We start from the raw sequence: 21,003 nt of genomic DNA on the forward strand, positions 1-21,003 counted from the left end.
GAATCCCAGAATTAAATTTCCACCATCCTAGAGAGCTGAGGAGCCTGGTGGGCTACAGTCCATGGGGTCGCTAGGAGTCAGACACGACTGAGCGACTTTACTTTCACTTTTCACTTTCATGCATTGGAGAAGGAAATGGCAGCCCACTCCAGTGTTCGTTCCTGCAGAATCCCAGGGACGGGGGAGCCTGGTGGGCTGCCACCGTCTATGGGGTCGCAGAGTTGGACACGACTGAGGCGACTTGGAGGAGGAGGAGAGAGCTGAGAGCCTGCTAAGCAGATTAGTCTGTTCCTTCACCCACAGAATGAGGGAGCTGGGCCGGGTGGTTTTCAAGGTTTCAGTGAGCCATCAAGAGCCATTGTCTTGATGCAAACAAGCAGCCTCCACATAAAGTGACAGATGGCGATGCAAGGGGCTTCCCTCTGACACTCCTCCCTGCCCTACCCCTGTGAACTGTACCCTTGCATCCCCTCCAGCTGAAAAATAATCAAGCATAGACACGAGCAGGCAGAACAACAGACACGGGAAGAAAGACACACGTTTGACCTGGCAACTTGCTTTAGGCCTTGGTAGGCCAAGCCGAGCTCTCCATCTTCATTCAAGTAGCCCCAATCCTCAGTCTTGCTAGAAATAAAGGACAGAAAAACAGGGCGTCCAGTGTAGATGGGGAAGAGAGAGAGGGGGGCAGCAGAGGGCCGGGGAAAGGGAAACAAGGGCAGCCAGGCTTGGAAAGGCAGGAGGGAAGGTTCCAGAACGCCCAGTCCCCCTCCTACCCCTCACATCACCAGCATCTGGGCTCCTGCAAACATCATCTCCCTCCAGTCTCCCAGCTTCCGGTCACTGTCCTGAGAGTGGCTCCCGCACCCTCCCGAGGGGCCTCTGATTGCCCCAAGCCAGAAGGCCCACTGCTGAAGGCAGAGCAAGAGGGTCAACGTGTTCCGATGACTCTGTGAACCACAGCAGCACGGGCTGGGTGGAGGTGTTCACCGGGGCTCCCTCATCGTCCCTCCCTCTACCAGAATGACCGGGAAAAGCAAGCGCGAGTCGGGGAGGCCAGGCAACGGGGCAGGGAGGAGAGGACCCACGCGGGGTGGACGGTGCAGGCGACAAGCACGGGCTGACTGTGCGGGGCGGGGGTGGTGGCCTCCCGGCTGTCAGATCCACAGAGCCACAGGGCCACAGCCTCGGGGACCCCAGCTCTGCGAGGACAGGGGAGGAGACGACCTGTCCTGCCTGTGTGTCAGAGTGTGGCCCCTTCCTGTCACTTCTCAAGGGCACAAAAGTATTAACTCATCTCATCTCCTGCCCTCCCTGCAGTCTGGCATCAAGAAACAGCTAACAGCAACTTTGCGACCGGCATCGTGAGTAGTGAACTTTCTCCCCTTGACCTTGGGACCGGACTGCATCACTTCAGTTTACTCAACTGGAAAAGCAGGAGGGCAATGCCTCCGACTTTCTAGCTCTTTGTCCTCTCCGTGTGCCCTGTGTTTTCCCAATGACAGCCAGGCAGCTCCGAGAAGGGAGGCACGTGTCACAGACTCCCCCAGCATGGACTCCCCAGCCCTGCCCAGCCCAGGGCACACACGAGACCCTCGAAGGCTGGCAGCACCGGGTGGCGGGCAGCAGGCAGAGCCCTGCTGTCCCCATCCAACTTCGGCCCCTCCGTCCCTGCTCCCAGAGGCCCCTGCTCCTGCGGGCTGGACCCCAGAACCCTGGCAGGAAGCAGGAAGTGGGAGCTGTGTCCACTCTGCTTGCGGTCAAGGCCAGCAATCTAACTCTCAGGAGATGACAGTCGTTTCCAGAGCATTTCTGTCCGTGGTTGGCCACCAGATGCCCTGTTGGTCAGCATGTGTGTGAGGTCTGGGGGGTGCAGCTACCTGTCACATCTCCCCCACACCCCCCAGCTCCTCCTCATGAGGAAGGGCCTAGCCCCGGCAGGGCTCGAGTGGGCCGCCTCCCAGGCATAGCTGGTCACACCCAGCACAGACCCGACTCTGCAGTGTCTGGAACTAGCCGAGGGAGCGCTAGTGATAGGCAGGCTCCGTGGCCTCTGCTTCCTGCCCACGCTTGCCTCCCGCCAGCTGGGTGTGTGCCCTGGGACCTCCCTGAGTCAGGGCCCAGCACCTCCCTCAAGCCTGGCTTCCCCAGATCGTGCCAGCTCCCCGCCCCCTCCCCAGCTGACCTGTGTGTCCCACTCTCCCTGCACACCCACACGTGGCCTGGGCTGTGTGAGGGGGGCAGTCAACAGCGTAGGCCTTCCCCTTCTCGGGTGTTAACCCTTAGTACTGAACACGGGCCTTTTGGTGGCTGCTGTGTTAGTGGCTTTAACCCAGAAGGCAGGTCACCGGCAGGAACTCCAGGCACAGCGACGGCCAGCATGGGGTCAGGCCCAGAGGTGGGCACAGCGTTTATTTCTGAAGGGGCCCCTGGGGATCCGCGACTATCTCATCTCCACACGGGTGGACACACCAAGGGGGAGGCTACCTGCCTGACACTGACACCCAGGCTAGAACCCAAGGGCTCCTGGCCTTGCTCTCAGGTCCTTTCCTGGCTGGGTCCTACAGACCCCGAGGAGGGGCTGCCAGGCCTTGGAGGGTCCCTTCACCCCTGCAGCTCCCAGGAGACCCCCTCTCGGGGAGGGGGCCACATGTGCTGCTGAGCCCTGCGGTGAGGAAGGTCTCATCCCTCGTTCTTATAACACACCAGGCACAGGGCAGAAAGACTGGAGTAGAGAACCATGCGGCCCAGTCATCCACTGAGCTCCGGAAGTCAGGCACACAAGTAAATTAAGAACCACTCAACCAGCTCCAGAGAAGGCAATGGCACCCCACTCCAGTATCCTTGCCTGGTAAATCCCATGGACAGAGGAGCCTGGTGGACTGCAGTCCATGGGGTCGCTAGGAGTCGGACACGACTGAGTGACTTCACTTTCACTTTTCACTTTCATGCATTGGAGAAGGAAATGGCAGCCCATTCCAGTGTTCTTGCCTGGAGAATCCCAGGGACGGGGGAGCCTGGTGGGCTGCCGTCTCTGGGGTCGCACAGAGTCGGACATGACTGAAGCAACTTAGCAGCAGCAGCAGCAGCCAGCTCCAGGCCTATCTTTTGCTTCCCATGAAGGGGTCTGCCTCTCCTCCTTCCACACCACTAGGCGGGGGTGGGTGATGAGCTGGGGAGAGAGCGCCACCTGGTGGCTTAAGAAGGAAAACCCCAAACTCTCCAGGAATTGACTTCTTAAATGTTTTAAGTCCTTCATGTCACTTAATATCATTCCTGATGCTGGGCAAGATTGAAGGCGGGAGGAGAAGGGGACGACAGAGGATGAGATGGTTGAATGGCATCACCGACACAATGGACATGAGTTTGAGTAAGCTCTGGGAGTTGGTGATGGACAGGGAGGCCTGGCGTGCTGCAGTCCACGGGGTCGCAAAGAGTCGGACACGATTGAGCGACTGAACTGAACTGATATTCATATGTCTCACTGTGCTGAGCCTTGTTCCCAAAGAGACCACACACACACACGAGTAAGAGGCAGGCAGAGTCCCCGAACACAGGAGGTGGCAAGACATGGCAGCCACTCCCCTCGGCTAACAAGCTCCTACCTGGGCTAGCCACCCACACGCCCGAGCCTGTTTCTTCAGGTGTAAAGTGAAAGTGCTCAGCTGACTTATCTGGGAAGTTTCTTCTAGATCTATAATTACACAACCTAAAACCGTAAAGTCGTGCACCAGGAAAGGCCTGGGATAATATGACTTTGCCTCTGTGGAGACTGTGGAAACCAGGACCTGACCGCAAGCCCTTGGTCCAGTGTAAGAGCCTGCTGTCCTGTGAACAGAACAGGCGTGGTTCCTGCCAGCTCCGAGACAGTCGATGTCCCAATTCTACAAAGACTGCTTTGTGCTCCGTCTTTAGTTCCCACCCAGACTTTCTATCCTACTGCCCAGGAGATTCTGGGACCTCTGAGAAATGGAAGATAGCTCCCCAACACCAGAAGCAAGAGGGATGTTGAGACCACAGACAGGCCTGGCCATGCAGCAGGGAACTGCTTGTGGACAGGTATGGTTATGCCGTGGAATCATAGCAAACTGTGCTGATGGCTCAGGGCCAAGAGCATTTGGGGAACGTTAAGGAAAACGCTGAAAGCTTCCAGCCAGGAGCAGCCGAGCTGGGTCTGTGAGACAAGCTGAGCATAATCAAGTTCCCCTCCTTCACTCTACCCAGCAGGAGAGCTTGCAGCTGCTGGGGCTCCAGTCTAAAGGAACCCTAACTCCAAGCCCCAACCCCACCCCAAGGCGGCTGCACAAACCCCTCCCTGGTGGGACAAGGTCTCCACTCTCCTGCACAGGCCCCTTAGGGGGTGACACCCCCCCCGCCCACCACCCCCCAGCTGCCCAAGCCCAGGTGGCAATGGCGAAGCTGCTCTCATGCCCAGGGCTCCGGACATTTCCCGGCACCTGCTGGGTGGAGGGGGCCTGCGAGGAGGTTTCTTGGGACCTGAGGAAGGGTCCAAGAATGCACCCTGAGTCCACCACCTTGGCAAGGTGTGGGTGGAACTTGCCAGAAACTAAGGGAACTGGTTCCTGGAGCCAGGTCTGAGCCCTGCCCACACCCCTGCCCCCTGCAGCTCTGTGACCACCCCTCCCCGCCAGCATGCCCAGAGGCCAAGCCAGCCTCAGAGCAGCAGGAAGCTCTGTCTCCCAGCCCTCTGATGGACCTGGCTCCAGACAGCTCTTAAAAGACAGTCTCTCCAAACACCAGCCTGTCTGTGGCAGCCCATCTCTGGGGCACGGACCAGCCCTGTCTTTACTCTTGTTCTGCCATTTATAAAATGCTGATAACGATGCTGGTTTTCTCTGAATTCCCCAGATGTGAAAATGAGAGAGCGTCTGGAGACAGACGTGCTATGCCTGTTCCCACGGCTCTTCTCAGAGCAGGTCCTCAACACTGGCTTTTCGACCTACATTTGAGGACAAAAGACACAGTTGGCAAAGATCAGAAAAGTAACTCTATAGACTATGAAAGTTAGCAAGTGAAAAGGTTCTGAACTTGGGAACCAGTGCTCTTGGAGGGGCTGTGATCGGGTTGGGGGTGTGTGTGTGTGTGTGTCTACACTCTCTCTGGAAACCTAAGAAAAATTCAGCGTTACGAGTGTAAGTTTTTCTAGGGAGAGGACAGACTTTCCAACCACGGAACTCCAAAACTGTCCCTGCATAATACAATTTACATTTAAGCCAGAACACACTCAACCACAGGAAAATGGTAGGAGACCGAGAGCAACTGTGCCTTCAAAGCACCTTTGCTGGAAAGGATGTGCTTGCTGGCTGGGCCCCAGCAATCAGATCCCAATCCTCCGGCCCTGCCTGCCCGCCCACGGCTGTCCTCCCTGACCGCTGGGACTCAAGAAGACTGACAAACCCACTGACGTCCCTTCCAGGCACTTGGAGAACCGGTTCCCCTGGCTTCCCCTCCTGGAGGCAGCGGCTCCCTTCTGTACTTAACTCGGTGTCACAGGCTCTTAGTTCCCTATTGTATCCTGGGCTTGCTGGGTACGGAATTATTTTAAGATATAAGGAAAGCTATTTTTATTTTATCACCATCATTATCATTGCTGTAAAGGAAGACGAATCCAGGGTATTAAGCATGCCCTGGGAAAACCTTGACTTGGGACTCTGACAAACCATCTGGATGAATAAAAAGGGAGATCAGAAAGATACTCCCACTCCGCCATCAGGACCAAGCTCCCTGTTTTCTTCTTTCTTTTAAAAACATTTTTTTAAATGTCATCTGTGCTCCTTTTTCTTATTCATCTCATTTCTTATCTTCATCCAAGATAATTTAAAATGAGTAAATCTTGCCTGCAGTTTTGGCATGCAGAAATTCACTTTCATTTTCTTTTTTCCTTCCTTTATGGAAAAGAATTATGGCTCTCTTGAAATAAACGGTTTCCTCCTGGGGGCCTGAGAGAATACCTTTACCTTCGTATAGCCTATGCAGTTGGCTGGAAGCAGCCCAGCCTTTCGCCTTCCACCCTGACTCAGCTACGGGCCTGCTGTGTGGCCTGAGCTGCTCAGCTTCATCATGGGCCGAAAGAGGAGCTAGATGAGGAGACCGGGAATCAAAGCCCTGGGAAGTCCTCACGTCATTCAGCGACTTTCCTACCAACGGTTCACCACGCATTCCCAGGGCCCCCTGCTGACAACTTCCACTTTCTGCAATTTTGAATAAATGCTTAGTGACTGATCAACATTCAGGGAGAGAGAAAGGTGGCCAGGGGAAAGGGCCAGTTCCAACTTGACACAAGCGCCCAGAGAGGCAGAAGGAGGCGCAACTATTAACAGTTTCTACACCGACACTGCTAATTGCACGCTTTCACAGGCAGGCACCACTCAGCTACGCGCGGACGAACTCGCCTATCCCAGTCACCCTGTGCGGCAGGCTGCTAAGACTGTCCCCAGGTCAGACGAGGAAACTGAGCGCTGGTGAGCAGCTGGTGAGCAGACAGATCCTCCGTGCACCCTCTCGTGTGCTCGGGTGTGCTACCGCCAGGGCCCTGCTCCACCCCGGTCCTCTGCCTCTCTCGGCCACTCTCTTTTGCCTTAATCCTGGGTAGCTCATCCTTGAGGGGGAACCAAAGGTGGTCAGTTCACTGAAGTCCTGGGAAATCTCACTTTAGCCAATCCGGCAGTGGTCAGAGTCTCCCATCCAACCTCTGCAGGGCCTGGCGTGGGTTCCATGTCCTAAATGACAGGGCACAGGGCCCACCGTCGCATTTGTTCACCAGCCAGGCTGGTGAAGACGGTAGCACGGCAGCAAGCAGCTGCGGCAGGCTCCCTGCTACCACTCAGGCAGGCTCACTTGACGCCTGTTCCTGTTTCTACAGAAGTCACTCCCAGTCAGGCCTCCCTCTGCTCCTGTCGAGCCTCCCTGGGGAAGCTCCTTTCCCCAGGGCTTTTCAGAGGATCTGGGTTCTAGATGCTCCAGGGCTGTTCACTGGAGTCTTCCTGACGCTAACAGTGGGCTACTTCAGTGCATGGGACTCACCGACTCCACTCCTCCCCACTTATCTCCTATAATAACCAATACCGAGCGCATGGTCAGTGCTTGAGGAGGGGCCTCATGTGCCAGGCTGGGCAGGGCCCCTGCCTGATCGCCTCCCCCAGGCGCAGTCACTGAGAGGTGGGGCTTACCTGTTAGTCTGGCAGACCCCGTGATAGGCCTCGATGGCATCTTCCTGATCCACGTGCTTCTCGCTGTTCGGCCAACTGGTTCGGGCATTGATGTTTGGCTCCTAGGAGATGCCCGATTAAGAGAGAAAGAACTCTGGTTATACGAATAACTGTCATGAAATGACTTCATACACAGAGGTGGAAAAAAAATGAGCCTTTGGGAAAAGATGAAGGCCCAGGAAGACTTCAGATAACAGGAGTTAATCCCTGGCAGGAATGAGATTTTAGAATCACATGGGGAGAGTCAGGGAGCAATAAGGCCTGGCTGTGAAAGACAGCGAGTGCAGAGCAGGGGGGCTGGTATGATGGGGTGGAGGGAGGCAAGATGTCCCTGGAGGAGAAAGCTCCCCGAATGCAGAGGACACAGCCGAAGTCTGTCGCGGTGTGACATCCCCCACAAATCGTGCTGCTCACACACCTGCCCCACCACACCCTAGGCCCACGCCCGGGGCAGCCCAGGCGGCCCCTGGCCCCTCCATTCCTGCTCCTCAATCTGTGCAGGAGGCGGAAACATTAGGAACAAATGCTGCATTTGACGTGTCACCCTGGGAGGCTAAGAGAGAGAGGAAAGACTTTCTCCACCTAGGTAACAAAGTAACAAGGGACAAGGCCTAAGGTGAAAAGGCAGGCAAGGGGAGCTGCTCAGGCTGTGGCCCAGGTGCGCTCTGCTTCTGCGCCTCGTTCCTTCTGAATGTGCTCCTATCGAGTAACTTCAGAGGATTCAAGAAGCTTCCAGCAAAGTCTCCCATGAAGTCATGCTGGGAGGACAGCAGGTAGCTTGCTCTACTTTTAGAGCCAACTCTAGAGCAAAAGACTCTGGTCTTGTAGGTTGAAGACCCTCCCGGGTGAAGACACCTAAGGAAAGCATCTCTCCCCGCACTGGCCCCGGGCCCCTCCTCACCGAGCCCTTGCCCGCCAGGCGGCGCTGGTCGGCGCTCACGATCTGGGTCCGCAGGATGAGAACTTCCTCCTTGCGCACCTCCAGCTCCTCGTTGGCCACCCGGAGCTGGTTCAGCAGGAGGCTGTAGCTGTCGGGGGTGCCGGCGGCAGCCGGGCTGTGCTCCGAGGCTTGGTCGGCCACGGCTTTCCTCAGCTCGTTCAGCTCATTCTTCAGCTTCTTGTTCTCCGACTCCAGCTCCTGCCTCTGGGAGGCGGCCCAGCAACACCCCTGTCACTCCCTGGGGTCAGGGCACCCTTCCCAGGAGGGCTTCCTCCTCCACTACCTTCCTTGATCACCAGCCTTGCCCGCCTGGGAAGCTAACACTAACCTTCCCATTTTAATGTTGGGCCACAGAGAGGTTCTGACTATGTCAGCAAGAGGTCAAAGTCTGGGCCTGGACTTGAAACCACAACCCAGAGTTATTGGTACTAAGGATCCGACATGATACCCCTACTAGGGTCGCATGCCTCTAAGTGATTCAGCAGGGTTCGTATTTCTAGATGTGTCCAGCTACAAAATCTTTCTTCATGGAAGCACTGGGTTAAAGTGTCCACATGTTAACAGAGGAGGACTTCCTGGAACCCTAATATGTTAATATATTTTTTGACTTTACAAAAGGTTATCCTAACCCTGGTGGCTCAGTCAGTAAAGAATCTGCCTGCAATGCAGGAGACCCGGGTTTGATCCCTGGATCTGGAAGATCCCCTGGAGAAGGAAATGGCAACCACTCCAGTATTTTTATCTGGGAAATTCAGTGGACAGAGGAGCCTGGTGGGCTACACCCCATGGGGATCATGAGAGTCAGACACGACTTAGCGACTAAACCACAATGTCCTAAATTTATTTGTCTAGAGGGGCCTCTCTGCCCCCATCTTCTAAGGAGCATCACATGGACTGCTTGGAGAAGAGACCAAGAACATTGGTTTGGTCATACAGAAAGCCACCAACTGCCAGTGCTAGCAGAGAAAAAAACTGCCTATGTACAGAGTCAAGAATACTATTGAAACTCAATTTTGGAATGTATTTAAAATTTCAAGGCAAAATATTTAACTTTGTGTTTAAGATGAAGTCAGGCAATTTAAAGTCTGATAATTTTATATAAATTGCTGACAGTGTCCTGGAATACATGGAATTCAAAGTTTCCCAGAGAAAACCAAGAACATGGATAAGCGGGCATTGGTTGCACACTTGTTACAGAGCCATAGGATCACAGAGCTGGGAGATCACTGGGCATAACCCCTTTCTTTAATGAATGAGGAAACTGAGGGTGGAGCAGAGAAGGTGAGTTCCGAGGCTGGTACAGGGTCCTTCCCACCACTCCACTGCCCACGTGGGCATTTCTCTGTCAACTCTCAGTAGTTTGTACCGGAACTGAATTTAACTGAAGGACACCTAGTTGGTGTCCACAGAGAACTGGAGAATTGTTTGGTGTGGAAAACTGGCAAATTTTGGGCCGGGGGTGGTGTATAGAGGGAAAATTTCCTATTAGCATATATAGTTTCATGGAGGACGTCTGTTAGTTGCTCAGTCGTGTCTGACTCTTTGCAACCCTGCCAGGCTCCTCTTATCCATGGGATTTTCTCCAGGCAAGAATACTGGAGTGGTAGCCATTCCTTTCTCCAGGGGATCTTCCTGACCCAGGAATAGAACCCAGGGCTCCTGCATGGCAGGCAGATTCTTTGCCATCTGAGCCACCATACAAATTTTCCCTCATACTGAAGATGAAGAAACAAATGCAGGAAGAGGAAACCGTGCTGATGGCCCCACTTAGAGCAGATGGGAGCTCAGGAGGCTTTGCTGCCACCCAAGTCATCACCAGGCCTCCACAGGGGCAGTTCAAGGAAGCTTGTCTTCCAAGAATCTTACCTTCAGACTGTTGTAGGCTAGATCTGCATCCTGGTCCAAATCTGAGTCATTGCTTGGTTGGTCCGCCTGTGTGGATAACGAGGCAGAGAGGTGAGCATGGGTCACAGGCCGGCTGCTCCCCAGGAGGACCTCCCTCCACGGTCAGGAGGGGCTTGACCCTTCCTCGTGAACCCAGCACCCTCACCCTCCGTGTGTCCGTCTCCTTTCTGCCTCCAAAGTGCAGCTTCCTACCTTAGGTCACCACAGAGCTCTCCGTAAATAACCCCTCCCTGCCTGCCCACATCCCCTACATAACTTCGTTCACATGATCTTCATGAGCACCTACAGGTTGAATACAAATCATACTGTTATGGGTTGAACCATGTCTGCTAAAAAGATACACTGAAGTCCTAACCCCTGGTGCCTGTGAATGTCATCCCCTTTGGAAACAGGCCCTTGCAGATGTGAGCAGGTCAAGATGAGGTCATTAGGATGGTCCCTAGTCAGATATGACTGGGGTCCTTATGAGGAGAAAAAAAGAAACCCACACAGGGAGGAGTGCCACGTGACCTTCTGAAGATGCGGGCAGAGACTGGGGTCATCTCCCAAGAGCCCTTAGGAAAGCACCGCTCTGCTGACCACTGAATTTTTGACTTCTGGGCTCAGAGCCATGAGAGGATAAATTCATGTTGTTTTCAGCCATCTAGTTTGTGGTACTTTGTTTCAGCAGCCCTACAAAACTAACACCATCAGACTTGCGTGCTTACTAAGAAGGTTAGCATAATAATTCTGTACTTATCACGAGGTTGACGAGCTCCTCTAAGCTTGTTTGGAGGATGTGCGTGCACATGAACCGTCTGTTTTCCCAGCTAAGTTACTGTGAGCACCTTGTAGAGAAGTATGCTTCCTCCAGGTCCTTATAAGACCCTACGACAGGCAGTGAGCCAGCTGGCCCACGCAGAGCACCGTGGGTACGGTCTGACATCACAGCTGCACCCCTGGGATTGTCGATGACAACCACAGGAATACTCGCCCATTAGGACTCAGCTGAGCCAATGACTCTTGGAATTGTCTGGCAGCTCTTGGACTTGACTTGTCCACTGAGAAGGGGTAGACAAACCTCTGTAAAGGGTTAACTGCTTGGGGTGATCTCAAGTAGTGGGTGATGGTCCATGAATGAGAGGGTTTAGGGAGTTAAACCTGACAGAACTTAATTAGATTATACATAGTGCTGGCAGCCTGAAGTCCAGCTGTCGACAGAGGAGGTGTGTCCCAGGCTGGGAGGAAAGGGCTGGATCTGAGCCCCTCCTGCAGCCCCTTTGAGGTCAAGGACAGTGACACTGGCTCCATGGTTTCCAGCCTGTGACCTAGGAAAGCAGCTCTCCAGGGTCCCAGCCTCTGCTTCGTCTCCCAGCATCCCCAGGGGTGGGGCTGTGACCACTCAGGGTCAGCTTATGACTTGCTGCCCTGGGGAGAGGCCTGCACTGGTGTCCTAATGCTACAGGGGTTTGCCCCACATTGAGAGCTTTAGGTTCTTGGAAAGTGGAGATCATCTATGCAAAACCTGAAGTGCTGTATTAACGTGGATTGGCAGTTATGTTTCTAAGTGGATCGCCCACTGGAAACTCCCTGGTAGCCAGGCCGGAGGAGAGGGAGCAGGGGGGATGGGAAGTCAGACACTCCGACTGGTTGTCCTAGAGGGTCCCCACCACGGCAGGCTCAATCGCACCCACGCTGATAGACTCCCTACTGTCTTCCCTGTCATTCCACATCCAGAGCCTGGCCTCTCTCTGGAGCTGAGCCTGGGGCCATACTGCTCCAGAATAAAGACCCAGGTGGCTCAGAATTCCTCCAGGGACCAAGGGCAGACCCCAGAACATGCTCTCAGAAAGTTCAGTTTCAGGATTTCTGCAGAGAGATCCTATACCCTCCCCTCCCTACTTCTGCCTTCTTTACTGAATTCTGGCAGAAACAAGGCCATTCTTCTTAAGCAGAGATGCTCATGCACATTCCAGGGCTCTGAGCCAAACCTGTGGTTCTAACTCTTGCTCAGTGATTATTTTTAAGGAGAGATATACCCTTTCTGAGCCTACCTGGTGGCTCAGAGGGTAAAGAGTCTGCCTGCAATGCAGGAGATCAGGTTGGATCCCTGGGTCAGGAAGATCCCCTGGAGAAGGGGATGGCCACCCTCTCCAGTATTCTTGCCTAGGAAATTCCATGGACAGAGAAGCCTGGGTGGTTACAGTCCATGGGGTTTCAAAGAGTCCTTGCCTGGGAGATTTCATGGACAGAGGAGCCTGGGTGGTTACAGGCCATGGGGTTGCAAAGAGTTGGACACGACTGAGCAATTAAATCACCACCACCACCATACCCACTTTCTCTGGTGTCAACACAAGCAGAAGTCTGAAAGCCAAGATTCTGAAGTTATCTGGCAGCCCTGGGGTGGGGAGCCTGCAGAATGAGCCAGCAGGGCCAGCCAAGCGGCCAGGAACTTCCAGGTCAGGCCTGGTTTGATGTCTGTGAGTTTTTCATCTATTTGATTCGTGCGTGCCTGTCAGGGCAGCTTCTCTCTTAATTGAATGAGTCATTTATAAACCTAATCCTTTCACTCTCCATTCTGCATCTAATCCACCTGAGAGATTTAAATCCATCAGCAAGATTTACCTCCCCAATTCCTGCTCAAGAAAAAGCCTAGGAATTTACCAGCAACACAGATCAGCGTCTGTATCATGCTTGATTAGAAAGGGGGTCGGATGGGGTAGGATGGGGGCGGGGCTGAGGATGCAGGGAGCAGGTCAAACCCCACAATGGACAATTAGGGCCTGAAAACAGACGCAAGGCCTTCCACAAACCCACTATGAGGTCAGCTAATGATGTGATCCTTGCAGAATGGCCTCGAGTCCCATCAGAAGTGGTCCTTACAGCAAGTGGCACTTACCTCTGCATCACTGCTAACGGCAGTGGACTCTATTCCTACAGCACCAACCCATCTGTACTCAACCTGGCACTTACTAAAAATACCACCAGTGGTATTTTCATTTTTCATCTATGTTATATCTGGTCCTACTGAACTAGATTACACATCCCTCAAATTTACAGTCTAGTCAATCTGTGAATTTCTCTTTTGCTTGAATTTCCCTCATTTAATAAACATTCAACACGTACAATGAGTCTGACACCAGCACAATGCTGAGCACTGCACAGGTGCCTGGTAGGTCCATAGATGGAGCCATACATCTGGAGACACTAAGGTTTCAAGAAATATCTTTTCAAGACCCAAGATGTGGATGATAACTTAGATTGAGACGAAGGTACCTACGAAAGAAGGGTGACTGATTGCAAACTGGCCCTGCCCCTGACCCAATGGGGTTAAACTCAAGCCCACACTGGATTCCAGGTACAAAAGGCCATCGATTTTCTCAGATTTGACTTTTGCCTACATAGTCGACCCTTGAACCATCCTGGGTTTGTACTGCATGAGTCTTAATTTTGCGTGCTTTTCAATGATAAATTCTTCAGCAGGACACAATCGGTGATTGGTTGACTCCTCAGATGTAGAACCACGGCTGACTAGAGTCACAGGTGAATTTGCAACTGTGCAGAGGGTCACCTGTATTTATACTCTAATCACACCCTGGTTCTCTTTGCAAGGGGGGGACAATGATACAGGTCTCCACTGGCTTCACTAGTGGAAATTCTCTGCCCTGGGGTTACTTGGGAAGTGGACTCCTGTCCGACTGCGGTGATGTGGGCACTGGCAGAGAAGACTCAATAGGTCACCAACACGAGATGAAGCGCTTCCCTGACACCCAGGCCCAGCACGACCCTGCGGGGTCACACCCGGCCCATGTGCCCTGGCAGGAGTGAGCAGGGTCATTTTGAGGCCAGCACCCTGGGAGCGTGCCCCTACAGGCTTGCAGCCCCTTCACGCACCGGGACTCTCTTGCCGTCCTGCTGTTCTTTCTTCTCCAGCTGCACCTGCAGCTTCTTCCTCTCCTGCTCCAGCTCCCGCACCCTCTTCTGCAGCTTCAGGAAGACGGTCATGTCCATGGCTGCCTTCTCCAGGCCAATTTCCTTCCGGGGAAGACAGGAAGCAGGAAGAGAAGGTTTTAATAGCAAGGATGCCTTAGGCAACACACATGTCCCTCATGTCAGCTGTCTGTCCTCCGTCTCCCTCCTAGACATCACCAATCCAGACTTCTGAGACAAAGCCAACGCCACCCACGTGGCATCCTCACATTAAAGCTGGTGCTCCAGGCTCACTCTCTGCCTGGATAACATCTGCGTCTCAGTCACCTGTATTGCTCCCGTGTGAGACACTTAAGATGACCGATCATACACTCCAGGAACAGATGGATAAAGACGCAGCCACTTTATTTGGAAGTTAAAAGAGCTCATTTCTAGACAATGGTCTCGAACCAGGGACACTGTAAAACCCAGGATGCAATGCGTTCTGATACAGGATCAGTGTGGTTGCTAATGACTATAAATGGGCTGTCAAACACCACACGACTGCACCTCAAAACAAAACCATCACTTGTCCTGCCAGGCAACCCACTTATCCAACAGGCTCCACACCACCAATTCCCAGTAGGGTTCTTCCTTAAGATTCATGCCTGGGTTTGTCCTCAAGAGTTTGTCAAATGTGGGGGTGACAAACACGGATATCTGCACAAGCATATCCACGTGGATTTTAAGGGGGGGGAATGGAAACATGTATACCTATGGCTGAGTCCCTTGGCTGTTAAGCTGAAACTATCACAACACTGTTTGTTAATTGGCTATACCCCAATACAAAATTAAAAGTTTTTTTTAGAAAGTATACGTGTGTACATATGGGACAACAAAACTTGGTTCATCAGCACTTAATGAATGCTTTGTGCTTATCCAGCACTGGGTGTACTGCTCGGCCAGTCCCAAGACCTAGCCTCAGTTTCCTTAAAGGACATAAATCCACTGATGGAAGTGCTTATGTCTGCATGTAAACTTGTCACACAAAGAAACACTTGGGTGGTGCATCTGGCGTTCAGGCTGACCAAAGCCTCTGAAAAAGGAGGAGATTGCAAAGCAAAATGAAGGGACTTAAGCCAGCATCTTCCATCAACTGATTACTGTCTAGCTTTTCATCAGACAAGCTTCATGCAGGCAGGGACCTCCTCTGGGTCAGCCCCTACTGTTTCTCTAGTGCCTGGCAGCAGTGTCTGGCACAGGGACGTCTCAAAGTACATTTGTTTTTTTGTTTTTCATTTGTCACGTTTGTTTTCATCTCTTCCACATCTATCTCCACGTCCTACATAAAGTTTTACATGCTTGTCATTTTCTGCTTTTCAAATGCCAGAGGAAAAATCGTGTGTCTACGTACCTTTGATAAAATTACACACAGACTATAAAGACCATCGAGTGATTCTAAGAGGCCATTACTGACAAAGATACAGTCATTCCGCAAATATCTATAGTTTGAAATATTTGTTGCTGTTCTCAGAGTTTTATCCAGCTGCTAAGTCAGGAAGGAACATTTTCTTGTATATCTGTTGATATGACTATGTGCACCGTGACAGTAAGTGGGGATGCTAATTTACATGTTTTAATGACTTAGCTCCTCCAGCTATTTCACCTCTCTGCAGTAGGTCCTCAGTTTTGCAAGAGGAATCAGGGATCTTCCTTTATGTAGAGTGGGAACAATAACTTGTTGCCTTGCGCTGTAAATAACAACTCCAGAGAGCTGATAAGAGAGTCAAGAAGTCCACCACAGTCCGAGCGGCCCTTCTGTCAGAAATGAGCCGTAGGCACTGTGGTTGCCAGCCTTGGGGGCTCCACGCAGGGCACCAACCCCGCCCTGCCCCGGGGCGCAGAGACCAGCCGAGAGCCTGCCTTCCTCACCTCCACCTGCTGGAGGGTGTCCTCTGTGTCTCCCACCTCAGACGTGGAGATGGACGGGTAATTGGAGTCAGATTCTAAGCTGCTTTGGTTTGATGGGTTCCTCCGGTGGCCTGGGGTTTGCTGTTCAGGGAGAGAAATGTGAAAACTCAAAATGAACTAATGTTAATAAGAGCTATCATTTTCCAAGTAACGGCAGACCCTAGAGTAGACTTCCGCCTCACTTGTCAACAAGAATAGGTACCACTGATTCTTGGAATGATGGCTAAATAGAGCTGTTCCAATAAGAAATTTCACCTACAGTTCTTCCATCCAGCCAGCCAAGCAACAGAGTGACACCTCGAGGAGAACACAGCCCCACAGCGGGACTGCGTTCCCTCAGTGCAAACTCCCAACTCTTGGGCAGATTTTTTCTGAAACGACCCTTAACCCCATCGCCCTGAAGTGCACACAGTCCTGTTGTCAGCCTCCCTCTTGAGGAGAAGGCTTCACTCCAGCCCCTCGCGGCCCATGCTTCAACCTGCATGCCACTGATCTTGGTTTTTCAAAATAGTAAGCATATTAGAAATAGAGCTTACCATTTATACTGTTCACTTAAAAATAACTTTTTCCCCCTTTGCATCTGATTTGCCTTTGAGAGTCAAAGTGATCTTGGTGGGAAAATTTTAGATCTCTATATATGTTCCTATTCAGCTTCTCTTCCTGGTTTCTATGCAATTAACTTAGTCTTGTTTGTGCATTTCGAGAGGGAACAGTTACATGGGATAAAAAAGAATGGCAAATCTTGAAATATGAAAATGCGCCTATGTATTCACATGCGCGTTGAGGATTAGGACAAACCATCAGGCTCTCGAGGGCCTGCCCGCAGTGTGCACTTCCCACACCCTTCCCGCTCTCACACAGGGGCTTTTCCAGAACAGAAATAAGAAAGGGGATACATTCATGCAGGCAGAATTTCCCTTCAAGTCCTGAAATCTTCATAAGACCCCAAAGCTGGAAAAGCAGCTGCCCTTGGGAACGACTCATCACCCAGCCGCTTGCTTGTGTGAGAACCACCCACGGGTGGGGTGAGGACTCTGGGGTGGGGTGGGGGGCGGGTAGCGGGGACACCGATCCAGGGCACTGCCATGCAGAGAGCCATGCTGGGGTGGCGGCTGCGTGGGGAAAAGGGCACAGAGCCGGTGGGTGGGCGTCGGGACTGCCCTCCTTGCCTTTAGGATGGTCATCTCATCCCGAAGGTTGTCGTATCTCTGCTCCAGCCGGGAATACTCCTTCACGAGGTTCTGATAACGGGAGCGCTCCTCCTCCAGCTCCTTCTTCATCATGAGGTTTTCCTTGACAGAGTTCTGGGCAAACTCATCTGGAAAGCAAGCGCCCGCAGCCACAGCGCTGCGTCAGTGTGGCTGTCCCTCACGTCCGCTCACTCGGAGACAAGTGACTAACCGCCGGTTAAAAGGCCGCCCACAACAAGCTCATGACACAGATACTAGGCGAGTCTATTCAACGACCTCCCCAACAACAGAGCCCAGGGCAGCGTGGACCCGGCTCCAGTCCAGAAGGGAAGAAGGCCCCTCTCACCCCCAGGGGCCAGGGAGAGAAGCCGCCTCGCACACCACATCTCCCTCGGTTACTGCACCTGCCCCTCCCTCGAGACAGCGGTCACAGCAACGGAGGACCCAGCGCGCCTCCCTATTCCTGGCCGCTCAGGTGCCTGGTGTGCAGAGGGATTAAAGGAGGCTCCAGGAGACCAGGCCGCAGGTTATGTTAGGGGAAGGAGGGAACGTGGATGGGCTTTTCTCCCACCCACACTTGCGATTCGAATCAGTGGAAAAGAGACAATTTTTAAAGGGAAATTTAGAACTATTAAATGTTTTCAACAGGACCATGCTGGGCAGGTCTGTACACTCGCGTAGTCCAGTGGAGGAGCTGGGACGGGAGGGGAGCCACCTGCTGAAGGCCGCACTGAGTCACGGGAGAACCAGGGTCTGCACGCCCTGCTCCTCTTTGATCAGGCATCGTACAGGAGCTAACAGCAGCCCAGGTCATGCATGTTCGAGAGAGGGGACCTGATCTGGCCCGCAACCCCCTCTCCAGCAAACACTGACAGGTGACCCACTGGGGAGAAGAAACCACAGCAGGTACAGTGGATGCTAAACTTGAAAATAGCAATAACAACGGTTCCTAAGGGCTCACGACAGGTCAAGCATCATCCTAAGTAGGTCACAGGCTTATGCCCATTTTGCAGATGAAGAAACTGAGGACTGCAGTCACCGAGGGACTCGCTCAAGGTCACGCTGATGCTAGCACACTGCATCGTCACTCTTGGAGCGCACGGTCTCCCCAACTCAGATCTCATGCATTATTCGTCTATTATGTGTGCGTCTCACTGCATGATACCTCCTGAAACTAAATTCAGCAGCAGGATCTTAAGAATCACCCTTCTTTTTCAGCTTCCTTTTGTTAGAACCCTTTCCCCACTGTGGCACCCAGACCAACTGCACGCCTGGTGGAAATCTCAGGGGGAAGTCAGTCTGGAAAAGAAATTCCAATCCAAAATGAAAAATCCAGCACTTGGCACCTACCTTTAGACTGGCACAGGATCTGGTTGTTAAGCTGCTCCTTCTCATTTTTCAAGAGTGCATTTTCTTGTTCCAGGTCTGCAACTCGCTGAAAAAGAGCAGCGGGGAAAAATGTTTGCCTGTGATGCTGGGCTGAGGAAAGGCTCCTTCTGTGGGGTTTGAACTTCAGCTGGTTATGTTTAAATGTTCTTTTTTTTTTTTTTAACTTAAGAAAACTGAATCAGCCAGAGTAGCTTTCATTTGGAGATTAAAATTGTACACTGAAAGAAAAATCCCATTAAAACAAGACAGATGAGTTCACTGCTGCTTATGGTTTTCCAATGCCCACAAAACCTCCTGAAAAGCTTACACAAAGCTCATATGCTGTGTGCAGTAACTTACAGTGATAACTGGCCTCCTTGCGTTTAGTTCCATGACTTGGTAAATTCTGAGCTCTCCAATCTGAGTCTCAGGAAAGCTTGATGCCAACAATGAAGCCCTATCTCTGATCTTTATTCCTCCTTGCCCATGTCGGTCTCCCTGGACCAGCACAGCCCAGATGCTGGGGAAGGGAAAGAGACGTGCTGTAGACTTTCAACTATGCTGTATGAACTATATTCAATGAAGCTGTTACTTTACTAAGTATGATGCAAAGTGCTAGCTGTGGCAAAAGATTTTTAGAAATGAGTGTAAGGCAGGCTGGTTTTGGTCTGAGTGACGAGCATCCCTGCAGACTGTGCTGAATGGCACCATGAACAACCTCACTCCCTTTGGTTCAAGAAATCAGTTCTGGCTATCTTTGCTACATCTTATGACCTCCTTGGGGGAGGATTCTTCCCAACCTGTGTAGAAAGAGCCTCAAAATGCCTTCCTTGGTCAGTAACAGAACATGTCATAACTGGCCTGTGCACAGAGACTTGATGGGGACCTCCTGAATCGCTGCCTGGGACACTGTAGCACAGAATCCAGGTGGAGAGACGGCCACTCAGATCCTGGAGGACCCACCTGCACGCCCTTCAAGCTCTGTTAGACCTCCGTGGCAGTAAAAGCAGGAAAGGAGGCCTCGAGGATGCTGGCTACAGGACAGAAGCCTTGGAGAAGTCGGAGTTTCAACTGGCTATGTTTCAATGCCCTTTTCCCTTCCTCCAGGCTTTAAAGGAAAACTTAAGGTACCAGGAGGTGAGTTAAGATAACTGCTGCCCCACCCTCAACATCACGTAGACAGGGTCAGGAGAGACTTTCCACAAGGCTGGAGCCCAGGAGCGAGGTCCGTGGTTTTCCCCTTAGGAACTCAGAAGGCAGCATGACTCCCTTGTTGAGAATCACCACCGCCAAGTGAGTCAGGAGGAGAAGGTCACCAGGAATGGCACCGACGGGCAGGAGGAGCAGGCTGTCTGGACCAGGCCTGGATCTGGGCTCTCCCAGGCGGCCGGGGGATGGGCTGTCTATAGACAGGAGAGCAGCTGGTGCAGCAGGGTGGGAGGCCTGGCCTGGAAATCCTAGCTGGTCTGTGTGGTAGTGTTTACATGCGGTTCAGGCAGGGGGCTGAGAAAAGACAAAGTTGGGTGGGTGGAGGGAGTGAGAACCAGGCTGGAAAGACTTTTCCTCTGTTCTCAGGGTGGAGAGGCCCTGAGCAGGGCCCACCTTCTGTACACCCTCCAGCGGCTGCCTGAGCATCTCTGTGTTCCTCCTGTCAAGTTTGCTCGCCCTGCTCTCCCCTGGATAACTTCTTCTCATGGTTTAGTTCTCCACGGCCACTCTTCCAGAAGTCTTCCTGCCCTGCAGGTGTGGGTGGGGCCTGTGCTCGCTGTGTGGCTCTTCCAGGACCCACCTGTCCCTGTAGAGCCCCGCCCACCCCCAACTCCCTCTGGCAGAGGCTTGGCTTCGTTGTCACCTGCTTGGCCTGGACCAGAGGCCTCAGTGAGGACCTAGGGGCCACAAGCCATGCTGCCACGTCATCGGAACCTGGCCTGGGCCAGCATTCAGCACTGGTTGAAGGAATGAGGAGCCCTGTGGATCCAGTAAAGGAGCTCAAGCTTTCCCAATGCAAAAACCCAGATTCCATTAAAGGGTTTTTTGGTTTTAAAAATGTATTTATGATTGACTAAAACCTCTAGAATACATGAGCTTGTTTAACTGAATAATTCAATTCAGGAGGCACATACACTACTGGAAAAAAGGTTCTTCAAATTCATCTAATTTGCTGTTATTAGATGCAGTTTACCACGCAATGATCTCATGTGTGCCTTTAAATTAGCTTGGCAAATAATCAAAATAGCTTTCCCTTTTCTTGATGTACAAGTCAAACGGAAATCCACCAACAAAAGAAACCACGTGGAGTGAACCTCTACAAATAATGCCCAGGGTTCAGCTGGAGTGAGGCTCCACCTGGTGCCATGGTCAGGAGGGCAGGACTCCAGCCCCCCTTGAAGGCGCAAGACTGCAACCCCTGAGCCAGCGTCCCCAGGAGGTGGGTGTTCAGAGCAGGCTGTAAAGTAATCAGACTTCCCACAGAGCTAGACTCTGCTTCCCCTCAACAGCCCTCGGAACGTGCAGG

General features: G+C 52.5%; 1 protein-coding gene across 5 annotated transcripts in view; it reads right to left on the reverse strand.

The window, feature by feature from the left end:
- MYO5B (myosin VB) overlaps positions 1-21,003 on the reverse strand; it is a 334,939-nt gene that overhangs the window by 28,250 nt on the left and 285,686 nt on the right. For 3 of the 5 annotated variants that reach the window (XM_059881086.1, XM_059881087.1, XM_024984592.2), the window contains exons 23-29: positions 18,471-18,555; positions 17,100-17,248; positions 15,892-16,011; positions 13,945-14,085; positions 10,033-10,098; positions 8,128-8,370; positions 7,188-7,288 (exon numbers count right to left, since the gene is read on the reverse strand). In XM_059881086.1, the coding sequence (XP_059737069.1) occupies positions 7,188-7,288; positions 8,128-8,370; positions 10,033-10,098; positions 13,945-14,085; positions 15,892-16,011; positions 17,100-17,248; positions 18,471-18,555 (905 nt within the window). Of the gene's footprint in view, positions 1-546; positions 625-7,187; positions 7,289-8,127; positions 8,371-10,032; positions 10,099-13,944; positions 14,086-15,891; positions 16,012-17,099; positions 17,249-18,470; positions 18,556-21,003 lie in introns of all 5 variants that reach the window. The other 2 variants (XM_002697821.6, XM_059881085.1) reach the window with 1 other exon arrangement.

This window comes from Bos taurus, chromosome 24 (genome assembly GCF_002263795.3).
Source record: "Bos taurus isolate L1 Dominette 01449 registration number 42190680 breed Hereford chromosome 24, ARS-UCD2.0, whole genome shotgun sequence".
Lineage (NCBI taxonomy): Eukaryota > Metazoa > Chordata > Mammalia > Artiodactyla > Bovidae > Bos > Bos taurus.